The sequence below is a fragment of the Centrocercus urophasianus genome, unplaced genomic scaffold, assembly GCF_019232065.1.
Source record: "Centrocercus urophasianus isolate 14NV4802_14NV808 unplaced genomic scaffold, USGS_Curo_1.0 seq_12, whole genome shotgun sequence".
Lineage (NCBI taxonomy): Eukaryota > Metazoa > Chordata > Aves > Galliformes > Phasianidae > Centrocercus > Centrocercus urophasianus.
Window position 1 is genome coordinate 39,636,684 of NW_024884364.1, and position 15,197 is coordinate 39,651,880.

The 15,197-nt window shown below is 34.3% G+C and overlaps 1 protein-coding gene across 1 annotated transcript in view; it reads right to left on the reverse strand.

The window, feature by feature from the left end:
• Positions 1-15,197, reverse strand: part of IL1RAPL1 (interleukin 1 receptor accessory protein like 1) — a 584,229-nt gene that overhangs the window by 159,159 nt on the left and 409,873 nt on the right. The window contains exon 5 of the mRNA XM_042810633.1: positions 10,632-10,706. Within this exon, the coding sequence (XP_042666567.1) occupies positions 10,632-10,706 (75 nt within the window). The remainder of the gene's footprint in view (positions 1-10,631; positions 10,707-15,197) is intronic.

Sequence of the window (15,197 nt, forward strand, 5' to 3'; positions counted from 1 at the left end):
CCCTCCATAAATACTAAAATAACATCTTAATTCTTATCTTAATTTTTTATTTAATTGGACTGTTTCTGTTGGTAATGCACTAACAAATATATTTATCATTGTAGGTAAATTTGACAATAGCTTGGATAAACAGAAGATTGTTCGTTCCCCAGTAGTAAATCCAAATAATTTCAGTCTTGGACTTTACCCTTGTAAATGTTAGTAATTTCTTTTGGTCCTTCAAAGAAGAAAAGTCCTATGGATTTTAGTACTCACACAGCAAGAAGTACCAGTATGTACAAGCTTTTTTCTTAGAAATACCTGAATTTTACAAAGCCATGAGAAATGAAAAATTGTATCTTGGCTACTGTATTTTAAAAACTTATAAAAATCTGTTTTGACCTTAATTACCACTCAAGAAAGGAAAAAAAAAAATGTTGCACTTCTACAACACTGGCTGCTCCACTTGTAACTCATCCCTCCTTACATTACAATGGTATCTCTATATTAGAAGTTAAAAATGTCTTTCATCAAGAAATACTCTAACTTTTACTGCAGTGAAAGGAATATTCTGGCAAAAAAAAAAAAAAATTAGCAAGAGATTAAAAATATGCATAACAAGACCACAAGTACTCTCTGTTAATATAACAAGCTATAATAAACCTGTAGGTGTTTATAGTATTATAAAAAGTTTCATAAAGCCAGTGAGAAGAAGCTAGTTCTCCTATGTCATTAATTTTGCCTACCCAAGCTTTTAGAAATCATGTGAAAAATCAGACTCTGGATTAACTACTCAGAAACACAAGCAATTATTGCACCAAACGACCTGCCTGAAAGAGTTGTTAAAGAAACCAAACACACGGCTCTCTAGCCTTGCATCTCAAATCTGTTCATTACATTAGTGTCATAAATAGAGGTCATTTTGTAATACTTGCTATAATTTTTTCTTAATACACTTCACTTAACTGAAGTGTTTCTGTAGTGAATACAAATTATGACTTGATGTGTTTAATTTCTTGATAAGTATGGCATTTTTCTAACACTGTTTTTCGTACACATATTTCCCCATTAATAAAAATTAGCTATTTGAAGAGGGCAGAACATTTATAGTATTAGTAACATTTCTCTTTAAATGATTCATCAAACAGCTGAAATGGCTGATAAACTAGAAGGTAACATTTACCGTAGTGCAGTCCAAGGTAGACATTTCCTACATACCTTATGAATTACCAGATCCAGAACAGTAAATTTAAATTCTGGATTTACTAAACTTGGATGCTTTCTCTGTTTTAACTTTCTAGCTCCACAGTTCTCAAGAGCTACTTCTGAATTCATTTAAACAATTGTTTCACTTGAGTTTATTTTTAGACATCTTTGTACATTTTCAGATCAGTACAAAAACTAAGCACTTCATAAATCTTCTGCTTCAGAACATATTTTATATTTTTGTGTGGGAAAAAGAAAAAGGAACTAATTAATCCACTGTCAGAATTCTACCTTAGGCAAAAGGATGAGATGTAAAAAACAGGACAGTTCAAGCTTAGAATCATGTTCTGAACTGTAAGAATTTATTACAAACATTTAAGCCCATGAGCCCCTCAGTGCTGCTACATTTCCTACCGACGTGTCAAATTCCTGATATTATGAAATTTTGCAAATTTAGATTGATTTTTTTTTCTTCAGAATGAAACCTGTGTACTGCACTAAATCATAACACACAGTACATCTCAGACAAAAATGAAACAAAACAATTTTCAGTGCAGCTTCTCGAAAAACCACTCCTAGTTTGGACTGCATGAGCATATGCTGACTTCACCAATAATATTGGAAAGACTGTTGCTAGAAAGCAGACTAAGTCCTGAGAGAAAAAAACACACTAGTGTTTGTAGTTCCACTGTTAGCCTATAGACATACTTAATGAGATTAGCTTTACATGTGATGATCGTTGTTGCTCACATGGGACCTTTTATCTCAAGAGCAGAATATGCTGGAATAGTTCATTAATATTACCTATAAATCATAAGTACTTAGGACAAAACATTGATGTTTGATTTTTATATTTACTATTCAACATTTGTATGCTTTTGCTTAGTACCATTAAGTAATATTTTATATCTCTGTCTGCAAGGAGACACTCGTGCTTCTTTCAACATCTGATACAATTAAGTGCCTATACGTAAATTTGAAAACACAGAGCACAGCTTCAAACCAAATATCTGGTGAACAATATAACTCCTGATGTTTGAAATGTAAGCAACTACAATCTTTTTAAGACTAAAATTTCAAAGGGCACCAATACCGTACAGTATACATCTATTTCTAGGTTGTATATCTTGGTATACTGTATTTATATATTATATTTATGATATATATAAATATATATTATATTTATGATGATCTCAGTTTCAGTAAGTTATATCCTGCTGTTTCCCACAGAGGATTCTTATAAATGTTTTATTGCATCTGGTTATATTTTATTCTGCTAGTAAGACAGATAATTTCTGATTGTCCAAGAAAGTCTTACATAAGAAATCAAACTTCTCAATAATTATCCAACTGATATTGAAAATCCTTTGAGGTTTTACAGTCTTTTCCCAAATTATAAAAACACATGTTATGATATTTTTTTTAAAAGGAAACTTTTAAAAACTGCACAAAATTTGGAAAATAAAATTTTCATGTATTTAATCTGTACATAAAGAATAAAATGTACAAACTTGAAGAGCATCTGTGCAGACCCTTTTTGTTGCATTAAATCATGCTTAGATGCTTCCCACTGAAAGCACCTTAGATAAATATAGCATTGTATAATCTCCAGAGAAGACATTTTTCAACACATTATATAACACAACATATATATATTATATTATATATATACATATTAAATTTTATATATATATATTATATTATAACACAAATAAAGTAATTTGATTATTCAGATTAATTCAAAACTTTCCCAGACAAATCATTAAAAAAGGAGATAATATATGAACAAATGCATTATCAGGTTTTATCTATGTGAATATGCATATATTCATATATAGATTGGATACACATGAATGCATATATATATTCTCAAATGTACACACACAGAAAAGAGAGAAAATAAATTAAATGCATTAATACGATTTTTCTAATTTCCTTATTTATAACCTTCTAGGCTTTGATTAAATCAGAAAAAAGAGCAGAAGGAGAATTAGCTGATGTGTTGTCACTGAGCTGTAATTGCAAACATATCCTTAGTGCATTAGTGCAGTTAAATACTTCTGAAACATTTTCTGTCTCTCTTTAACAAACTATGATTGGCCGTAAGTGGACAATAATTGGATTAATGCAATATAAAAGATGAAATTCTACAGCAGAGGCTATAAGGTAATTAATAAAATTAAAAACACACACACATACAAACAAACCAAAACAGAACATAACCAGAAAAAAACAAACAAAAAAAAACAACCCAGATCCAGTGATCATAATATCACTTATTAACACATGTACTGTTTGGGTTCTTTTCTTCTCTAGATTCTTCTTTTTCTCTTAGTCAATACCTTTGGAAGTCTTGAATCCATTCATTTTCTTTGTAAACATATTTGTCTGCTACATTTCTCCATTTAGAAACAGAATGCTCAACTGAAAATGCCAAGAAATAGTTCGAAAATTGTTTTCATTCTTTTCAGTAGAATATGTAAAACCATATATATAACAGTTTGTGCCTGATGAAACTAAAGGGCTATTTATGGAATAGCCTCACTGTATGATATGTCCTGAACACTTTAAAAAGAATAAAGACATTCATAATGCATATAGTTACTATATTTACTTAAATTGACTGAAAAACCCATTCCTGTTACTGTTGATATTTCTGACACTCCATCTTCTCTGATACACCCTTCCCTGAGACAGGAATAGCAAGGCTTAAGCCAGTTGAGGTACCTAGATACTATGATTTATAAAAAAACAACAAAATGTATGTGTAAATATCATCTTGAGTAAGAGCTAGGTAAATATCTTATTGCACATTATCATAGAATCATAGGTTCATAGAATCCTTAGAGTTGGAAGGGACCTGTAAAGGCCATCTAGTCCAACTCCCCTGCAGTGAACAGGGATGCCACAACTAAATCAGGTTCCCCAGGGCCTGATCCAGCCTCCCCTTGAAAGTCTCCAGGGACAGATCACCCACCACATCTCTGGTCAACACCTTCCAATGCCTCACCACTCCCACTGTAGAAAATTTTTTCCTTATGTCTAACCTAAATCTCTTTAAGCTTGAAGCCATTTCCCCTTGTCATATCACCACAGACCCTGCTAAAGAGTCCATCCCCTTCTTTCCTGTAGCTTCCCTTTGGATACTGAAAGGCTGTTATCAGGTCACCTTGGAGTCCGCTCTTCTCCAGGCTGAACAGCCCCAGTTCTCTCAGCCTGTCCTCATAGGAGAGGTGTTCCATCCCTTGGATCATTTTTGTGGCCTTCCTCTGGATGCATCCAACAGGTCCATGTCCCTCCTGTACTGAAGACTCCACATCTGGACAGAACACTTCAGGTGAGGCCTCACCATTGCAAAGCAGGGGGACAGAATTACCTCCCTCAAAGTATTGGTCCCAGCACGGATGACCCTGTGGGTCATCACTGATCTCCATCCAGACACTGAGCCAGTGACCACCACTCTCTGGACTTTATCCTGCAGCCAGTTCTTCATCCATTGAACAGTCTACCCATCAAATCCACATCTTTCCAACTTGAAGAGAAGGATGTGGTGGGGTAGCATATCAAAGGCCTTACTGAAGTCCAGACAGATGACATCACTGGCTCTTCCCCTGTCCATTGATACAGTGACACCATCACAAAAGGCCACTGGTCATTCAAGCAAGATTTGCCCTTGGTGAAGCCGTGCTATCACCTTCCTATCTTCCATGTGCCTAAGCACTACCTCCAGGAGGATGTGCTCCATTACCTTTCTCAGCACAGAGGTGAGAGGTGATAGGAAGGCAGTTCCTGGGGTCATCCTTTATTCTATTTTTAAAAATGGGTGTGATGTTGCCTTTTTTCCAGTCACCAGGGACTTCCCTTGATTGTCAAGGTTTCACCTGATTGCCACCAATTTTTCTTCTAAGTGGCTATTTTACATTTCATTTACATGTCTCTGAAGATAGAAATTTTTAAAGACATATGTACATACATAGATTGAGATGTGGCTGAAAACACACTTATTCTTCGTCCTTCTACACTAGATGTCAAATGCATGAGTTTTCATGAACTAGTCTTCAGTTAAATTAACTTTACAAGTGAGTCTTTCAGCAAAACATTTTACACTGAATGTCCTACTATTTGACTGAATAATTATACTAAATTGAAATTTAGTAGAAAAGTTAGCTGTCTTGTAGTATTTAGGGTGGTGAGGCTGTGGCACAGCTGCCCAGAGAAGCTGTGATGCCCTGGAGATGCTGAAAGACAGGTTGGATGGGGCCCTGGGCAGCCTGAGCTGGTGGGGGGCAGCCCTGCCCACGGGCCTTGGTGGCCTAGCTATATTTTATTCCTAAGCTCTTATCTTCCTATATTTCAGCAGAATTCACACGGGTGAGTATTTAAAAGGGATGGAGATATCAGCCTCTCTTGAAGTAAAGCTGCTCATGTCATTGTGAAGGATCCTGAGCACAATGGTCTGAAGATCCGGTTCACAGCACTAAGTCTCAGCAGCTGGGCTGAGATAGAAATCACACTACAGCTCCTTTCTGTGCACGGAACTGGTGAGGTGGCTGGGAGGTGGCACCATTTTCTTTGACTTTTGCTGGGCCAGTGTCTGTCCCAGAGTCTCCTTTCCACAGCCATGTTTGAGTTAGCAGAATGTGCAGCCACATGGAAGCACTGGGAAAGTGTTGAGGGTTTCTTCCTCAAAAATAGATCATTTTAGTGTAAAGAACACTGGAACAATTAAATAGATCAATGTAACAATTCCTAACATCACGAAGATGTTGTTCCTTTTATGGAGTCAGTATGGCAGTTAGATTAATTGTGTACAGTTAAAAATGATTTTAGGCATTCTTACATTTTAATTATCATCTAGAAAGGAGACATATATTGCTAGTTATTTCACATCACTTTAGGTAATTTATTTATACAGCTACTGATTAGGCTAGCTAAGGAGTGCTTTTATCATTAATAATGTCAATTTGTGTGGAAGATTTTTATGAAAATGTTGCTATAAATGAAGTAGTATCCCACTCTTTCCGAAGTATTCTCATCTCCTTCTGGAACTTTTTTATATTCTTATTTTAGAAAGAACACATTAATAGCCAGTTTAATCACTTTTTTCAAGAATATGTTTAGGACAAAGAGAAAGAAGCAAGTCCCTATTCACTAGAGAGTGGTCAATTTCATTTTATGGAAACAATGCTCTAAAAATAAATAAAAGACAAAACAACAAGTACAGTAACAACAACAACAAATCCACATTCAGTGCAGATTTAGTCACAAGAATAAATTTTGGCATTGGATGAAATTCATGAAAACTCACTTCATTCAAATCACAAAGTGCTTAGGTACCTGCCTATGTTTAAGGCCTATTCATATGGTTCTGGGAGTCTTTATTCATTTTCTCCTTTGTCTAACATTTAGTCTAGATGAAAATAATTCAACTATTGCTTTATTTTTCTAGCTGAATTCTGGCATTTCAAATTATAGGCTTGTGCAGAATCAGAAAATATACTGAAAAAAATGGGGATGACATAGTTTCTGAGCTGTTTAATATCATTATTGATTTATTGTGTTTTGTTCCATGTGCATGTGTTGCTGTGTTTTTGTTGTTGTTTGCTTTTTTTTTTTTTTTAATTCTGATCCATTACAGTCTGTTATGGAGACACACCTGTCTTCTTTTGGTCCATAAATAGATCAAATGGTTAATAGAATGAGATTTTCAACAGGCAGACTAATAATATGCTGTTAGTTTCTTTGAGGGAGAAAATATGTTTTACATTGCTGGTGGGAAAAACAACATTGCCTGAAAGCCTGGTGAAACTGAAAAGCCTCAAAATGTACCAATACAGAAAAAAAGAACATAATTGTTAAATGAGCATGCATTATATATGCATTTCTGCCAAATATATAACATCTGCATGAATCTAAAACTAAAAAAAAATAGAATTGCTTCTATTTTAGGAGTTTCATATATCAGAAATAATATCAATCTGAACAATGTAATTTCTACTCAGGTCTGAACTAAAAGTTTATAGTTTTTGTTATTCTTGGAATTCTTTTCTAATGTTATTGTGCTTTTTGCTTGCTGATTTTGGTAGTGTGTTGAGGTAAGAAAAAAGAAATCATGGAATGCAGTTCATTGGGGCTGCACATGGTTCTTCATTACTTGTGCCTTGTCTCCCTATTCCCCAGCTGATGCTTATGCTTCCAGCCCACACAATAGCCTGGAGCTGAATGGGAAACACAACTCATCTTATAGCTTCAAGATTCTTGCAAAGCTGCACCCTTTTCAAGACTATGTTCAACACAGTATTTTATATGAAGTCTTTGTTTCCAGACTAGAAGTCTATACTGAAGTCACCATCGCTACTTAGGAATCCCTTGTCAGGAGAAAAGCTCAAAAAAACCCCAGTATTTTTACCCTAGGAACAGAAGTAAGTGATTGATCACAAAATTGGAAGTGAATATACAAATAAAAAGCATTAAATGCAGAGCAGAACAAGTTTGGAATGAATCTTTCTTTCCTCATCAAGGATTTATCTGCCTCATGCTTTGGCTGCCTTGTACTGTCTTTCAAGGAAAGCCTTTGAGAAACAAATTTCTCCTTCAATTTCTATGCTGTGCTTTTACTCAGGGATTTCCTGATTACTATTCAGTGTGATTAAGACATTTCAAAAGAGGTTTCAAGATTCCTGCATCTCTCTTAGGTTGCTCATTGCACTGTAGCCATGTTTTATAATCCTCCAAATATCTTCCCATTGGGTGTCCCAAGAGTGGGACACCTTTTCCATGACTGACTGATTAGATTACATTTAAACCATAGAAGCCTGTAAGTTCCAGATTTGAGAGCTGCAGATTCTCCACCTCTGTTTTGCTTCAAGCCAAATACTGTAACACTTCATCAGTCACTCAGAGAAACTCCTCCTTCAATGTGTAATCACCTTGTGGCCTGATACTGTCTGCCATGCAATACAATAATACAACAGCTCTGTAGTCGTATGATGTTAATTTTAATTGCTAGTATATATATAAGAGAGCAATATATCTCAGCAATAACACTGAGGCTACGAGGAATTTTCTCCAAAGTATGTTCAGAACTGTTCTCAAAAAGCCTGCTAGTACTGGAAAATTTCGAGGTGAACTATCACTGTTAATGTTTCAGAAGAACTTGGGTGCCCATAGAAGCACAGGCATCTCTGTACATAATGTATAGCCCAAGGACATGCGCAGACATGTGTGCCTTGCCTTCATTCCTGCTCAGTGTGGAAGACTGTGAGATAAGGACAGAAACATGAGCAGAGGTAACTGTACAAGCTTTATGGTGCACCAGCTGGTGCCCTGCAGCATGAAATCCCAGACTACCTGAGGCTCTTGCCTCCTTGCTCTTCTTTTTCCATGCCAATATTTCCATCAATATGTTTAATTTTCAAATACAAGTCGAACACACTGTCCTAAACACACTGTGGAGGACTATCATGTTTTCTGTCACTGCCTAGATCAGTCTGCAAGTTATGATTAGCCCAGGCCTCAGATCGGTGGGAGGCTGTTGCCTCAGGTAATTTTCTAAGGTTTGGCTAAGTAAACCTGAATATTATTTCAATGTTAAAATATTTTTCTTTTTATTTTTTTGCAAAATATGAACTGAAACGGTAGCTCTCCACAAAGAAAGTGAAATGTAACCCTTTCAAACATTACCCGAAGGGATCAAAGCATTAAATCTATGAGTGGAACAATATTTGAGCCAGATAACTATTTTTTTTCTTTTTTCTTTTTTTCTCACTTGCTCGAGCTCTGATACAACTTTTCACAAACTCTTAAACAACAAATTAATATATTCTATCTATATAAGGTAAAGTACTTTTGTTTCATATTTTTTTACAGTCAATTTTTCCATCTTGTGTGAGTGACATTTTCAAGTTAACTCTTTCACATTCATCAACAGCTACTCAGTTGTCTGAAAAGTGTCTTATCCATAACCTAGCACATCTCAAATAATTCATTCTGTTTCTTAGAACTATGAGAAATGAAAGGTATTATTAATACTTAAAATCATAGGTTAAAAGCTTCTAGCTAGCCATTAATAGTTACACTCTTGAATTAACCTCGATAAGTACAACACATTAGGTGAAACACTGACAAAGCCTAAAAGGGATGTCAATTCTTTTCCATTAAAAATATCCCAGTAACCAACATCAGTCAGAAAGAAAAATTGGGCAGTCACTTTGCTTTACATTTCCTATGATTGTAGGTGAATGAAAAGATAAAATCATCATGAGTCATCAAACACAGAAATTATGTGTTCGGACTTCAAAAAAATTAGTTGTATTAGGGAATATAACCCCTTTCCTATATAATACTTTCAGAATATATGTGTATAGAACCTCATAAAATTATTTGAATAGCTTGAATTATAATGTAATTTTTATCAATACCAAAATGAAGATGAGTTAGCTACTATTAGCTACAAGCTGTCAAGCACCATAAGATTCTCTGTTGCTGACTCTCCAAACTCATTTGCAAGTATTCTGCTATTTCTTTTTGCTGATGTTGTTCTGAAGAATGTCCAGAGTTTGGTTATCTTTCTTTCATTTTATCTAATTTTAATTTTAAATTATTTTTATGTGATTAAAACAACCAGCATATTGTTTGCCTTTGTATCTTTAGTTAAAATGTTCAAAGATCTATCAACAGAATACTATTCTGACACCAAATTATAAGTCCAGTTTAACTTCCTGATGACTGCTTGTTTCTTAGAAGTTGCCACCTGTGAGTCCACAAAGGAGAAAAACTTCTACGTCCTGTAAGCCATAGTAATTCATTCACTTAATTTTGGATACTTAATTGCATGTACGGCAGTAAGGGATCAAAGTGAGAAAATATATCCACCACCCACTAGTTTGGAAAAAAGTGAAAAAATGATTTTGTGCATAAATTTCTCTCTATTCATACATAAATATCTGTAAATTTTAAATAATCAGACTGAATTACTTTAACTTCTCACTGCTGAATAGTTTTAAACCAGTACTACGTTTATAAACACAGAAAGTATAAATACAGAGTACCAAGTAAGTCATGTAAGCAGAATTTAAATGACAAAATCCCACTGAGGTTTTAATATATATGGGTATATTTAAATATACAGAAAAGGGAAACTTTAGAAAGAAAATCTCAGGCACACGCATAACAATGGGAAATGGAAAAAAAAAACATTAAAAAATGCAGTAGTATTCAAGACTTTAGTACTGAGAATTATTTTCTACTTTTTTTTTTTTTTTTTTTTTTTGGTGAACAAAACTTTTCTAGATGTTATATGATACACCTCCACCATGTCAACACAGTACGTTTAATGTATTTTTAATGAAAGTATTAATGACATCATATTATCACATTACAACTGTACATTAACACATCAAATATCTTCATACAATTTGAAGAGAAATTATGTGTTTACTACTTACCTAAATGGGTCTCCTGAATTGTTAGCTTACTTTCCAATGGGTGTAAAAGCTTTGGTGGTTTGTCTGTTAGTGGCGCTAGAAAAGAAAGAAATTCACATATATAGTTTTCTGATAATTATTGTGTAGAAAAAAAACTTGATACAGTGGCTCAGAAATGTTTTTTCTTTGTTCATGCCTTAGGTAATGTTCATGCTTTACGCAGCAGTAAATGCTTTCACTTATAGAGTAAATACAGCACCACAATTAGATTATTAGATTAGATTTATAAACTGAGGTGCTGGAGACATTTGTTAAAAAAAAATCCCTTCAGACTTTCACAAAAACCGTACAGCAACATCTTACAGTTTTGTGTTTTTGTAAACGTGTTTAATGAAGTATTTTATTGCTTATTATAATATTTAAATACGTTCCTGCCAAATAGTCACTATCAGAGAAATAACATAGATAATCTAAGATTTGAAGGTGGATTAAAATAAAAGGGGTTCATTTTTAAAATTCAAGGGACAGATGCAGCGACGTAATGTTAAGACTCCTACTAAAATTACTTCCCTCTTCCCTTTTAATTTACTCTGAAATAATTAGGGTAGAATAATGTAAACTGCAGAATAAGAATTCTGTCATGGTCAAAAACATTCTGAAGGTGCTAATAGGAACTTTCTGAAGCATGTTCAAAACGTGCTGCTGAAAAGTTCAGCTATTACCCAGATTCATCACCTTATGCATACTTAATTAATAGAAGTGACTGTCTGATTATTGCTACTTTCGTATTACTAACAACTACTGTTAGTAAGTCTGTTCTACTGATGTCTGACAGACAAGTGCATGATACATGAAAAGAACATTCACTTTTTTTCTTTAAACGATTAGTAAGTGTTCATGGGAAATCTCCAACTTTTAGCTCCCTGGAACATCTTGATATTTAGCTTTTCAACATTAATTCACATTTCAGTCTTTAACATAGATTATGGGCTGTCAGAGATTTAAAGTACTTTTGACATTTTGATATAACTGTGTAATATTTGTTCCCTCAAACTTGTCAAATCACTACTTCCTTTCTTACTGACACACATTCACATGTGTGTAGGTTTAATCTACTAAACACACTCATCTCCTGTCAGTTGAACTGAGGGAGAGGTTGAGCTGCTTTCTTTTTATTACACTCATTTTACTCTTTGATTAAATTATCAATGCCCTTTAATACCTACAGTACTAACACTAACATTGCATGCAACAAGTAGAGAATGAATCCATATTTTGCTGTTTCATAGACATTTTTCTTATTTGGCCAATGCATAAATCTCCCCAATTGTTATCACAGAATTATAGCATGGCTTGGGTTAGAAGGGATCTTAAAAATCATCTAGTTCCCTCTGCCATCACTGACAAACAGTAAATCAAGCACTAGATCAGGTCACTCAGGGCCTTAAACATCTTCAGATATGGGGCAAAACGTTATGTGTTGATCCATCAGTGCAAGGGATGAATCAAAATACTTCTTCAGGGAAAAGACCTAGATTTGGTGCACAAACACTCTTTCAGTTCATTTTTCTACTTTCTACAGGAAATTATTCTGCGTTCAGGACTTCAGAGACAGCCCACAGTTATTAAAGATTTTTAAACAGCATCTCTGGGTTGTTACTTCTCTTTACACTGATGTCCCTATCTCTCCTTCTATCTTTTTTTTTTTTTTTTTTTTTTTTTCCTTATGAGCTAAAGTAGGTGGAAGGGAAAAGGATCCAAATTGCGTTTTTTCTTAAACTACAAAATTAGTCATTCCCAATCTTAACTTTTCCATCAAGACTCAGAATTTATCAGCACATTGCCATTTAAAAAAATCATCCACTTTGAATTTAAATTTAGTTTTGCAGTTCTGTCACTCTAAACTCAATTACCATTTATCAGATAGTGTTTTCTGAGTGACTGTTGTTCTAAATCTGTTTTGAGACTCTTCAAGAAAACAAGTTTCTCATTGTATTAAAGATATAACTAGTTCAACAAATTCAACAATGAGGCTAGAAAACAGTTTTTTTTTTTTTCTAATCAAAGCAAAGAAAGACATTACTTTTATGTTACTGTACTGAAGATCTCTAAGAAGCTTCCTACTATTAAATGAATTGGCATAAAATCATTATTAGCAATATATAAATAAATCACAATTGAACTGATGATGAAGTTATTACATAACTTATGCACAACACAATTTTCCTATAACTTGTAATATTCAAGTCTTCCACAAAGAATTTCACTGAAGAAATATTGTTGAAAACAATTAATTAGATATATAACTGATATATTAGATTCACAGGAGTACGTAGGCTGAAAAGACATTCTGGAGATCAAGAGGTTTAAACTCTTGCTGAAAATAAATTCAATAGATCAGTCAGTAGGTCAATACTTCATCCACTGAAGTTCTAAACACCTCTGTGGATGGAGAATTCACCATTTCAAGTATTTAATCCTCTAAGCGCTGGACTCAATCCGGCTTATGTCTTTTTCTACACTGAGGAACCAAAACTTTGACAGAGCATTCCCAGTGTGCTCTCATAGGTTCTAAATAGTTGTGTAGGAACACTTTCCTGTACCTGCTAGCTAAACATTTGAGAAAAAATGTGCAGTTGGCCCTTGCTGACTGAGGTTCAACTTATTTTATGCCTGGACTGATAGATATGCTGGGACTGATGGATCTGCAAAGCTTTTTTCTATTCAGTTAGACCATGCCCTAAACTACTGCTTATTCCAGAACTAGGGCAAGACTTTGCATTTGCCTTCGTCCAACTACATGGTCATCAGTCCCTGTCTTCAACTTGTCAAGATCTCTCAGCAGCTTTGATCTCCAGCACATAACCCACTCTTCCACTTTTGCTGAAACTGAACTTTATTCCACCATCTAGCAGACATAATACATAAGCTCTCTAATCAAGATTAAAACACTATAATAATAATAATACACTATAGGTTTCCTGTGTTGTATTTTAAGGTGATATTTGCCAGTATTTTTGGCCAGGAAGAATGAGTAACTGTAGGCACATCTAATGGTTCAAGCAGTTATATCTCCCAGGGCTAGCTCCTTCACCCACGTAGAAAACCAAAAGCATCCCTGAGCATACTGCATTTCAAAGTTTTAGCTATAGGGAAACATTGAAATAGAATGATACAGGGAAGGAAAATCACCTCACTATCTTGCTATACTTAAGAGTATCAAATTTCAGGGCAATTTGAAATGTACTCTCAATCAATCTACACTTTATGTGCATGTTATTTTATTTATTAACCTACAAATACATGAATGTTTTTCTGGCAATTAAGCCATGTGAACCAAAACAAATGTGAGAAGATTTCAGCTGCCCCTCTGCATTTCAGTTTTACGCTGTCTGCAGAAACCAACATTCATAGGCAGCACAGAGCTTCTGCAATCCTTGTTTAGTTTACAAATTCTGAAGTAGACCTATTGTTTCCTATAAATAATTTCGAATCCTTCAGACTATGAGGTATCATATTCCTAACTAGAGCAACCTATCATATAACAGACTATTCACATAACAGACTATTCAAAATGAGCACATTTTTCAGGTTAGAGATACTGATGTACAGTTATTTAGAAAGTTCAACAACAACAACAAAAATTTCATCCTTTCTCTCTGACTTTTTACAAAATATAAAGAACTGGGAAAAAAAAAGAAAACCTATAAAAAAAACAACAACAACAAAACAACCACAAAATAGCACAACTATAGCCTTCCTTAGCAAGCTAAGTACCCTTTATTTTTTTAAGAGCTTTACAAAGGCGACTATTTTCTGATCCTACAGAAATGTTAATGATTTCAAAGCACTTCCTGTACTGCATTGCAAGCAAACAACCAGGATTCTTTTCCCTGTTGCTAAATAATAGAGAAGGCCCTCTTCCCACTAGGTACTTATCCCATGATTGTCAGAAGGAACAGTGCTCAGATTCCTATTTCTGTTCTTACATAGAAGATTGTCAAGTTTCTTGGCAAGAATCTTAATTCCAGGACATTATTGTCTACTAATGCATGGATGCAGTATCTTTCTCTTTCCTTCTCTTTTCCCCACCCTCTCTCCTCTTTCCCTCTTCTTTCCCCCACTGCTTCTCTCTCTTTCTTCTGCAGCTTCTTCTCCCTCTTCACTTCTTCTTCTTCTCTTTCCCTCTCTATTTCCTTTTCCCCTTAAGAGTAAAGAATCTTATTCCAGATAAAGTTAACAAAAACTCCAAAACAAACAAACAAAAGCAAAACAAAACAAAACAAAAACAAAAACAAAAACAAAAACAACAACAAAAAAAGAAACCACAGGATTTTGTTAGGTCAGTTTCTCAGAAGTAAAAGCAGTTTGATCAAATCCACTTTACAGTCCATCTTTGATTTCCGAAACATAATTGTAGAATGGTTTGCAAAGAAATTAAAAGAAAACGAAAATAAAACAACAACAACAAAAAAATCATAAGTGAAACAACCTTTCTGAAACTGTATTTAAAATTAATATTTAATTTTAAACTTACAGTTCATGTGCAAACATAATGATTGTACTCAAAGAGAAAGCAACTAACTT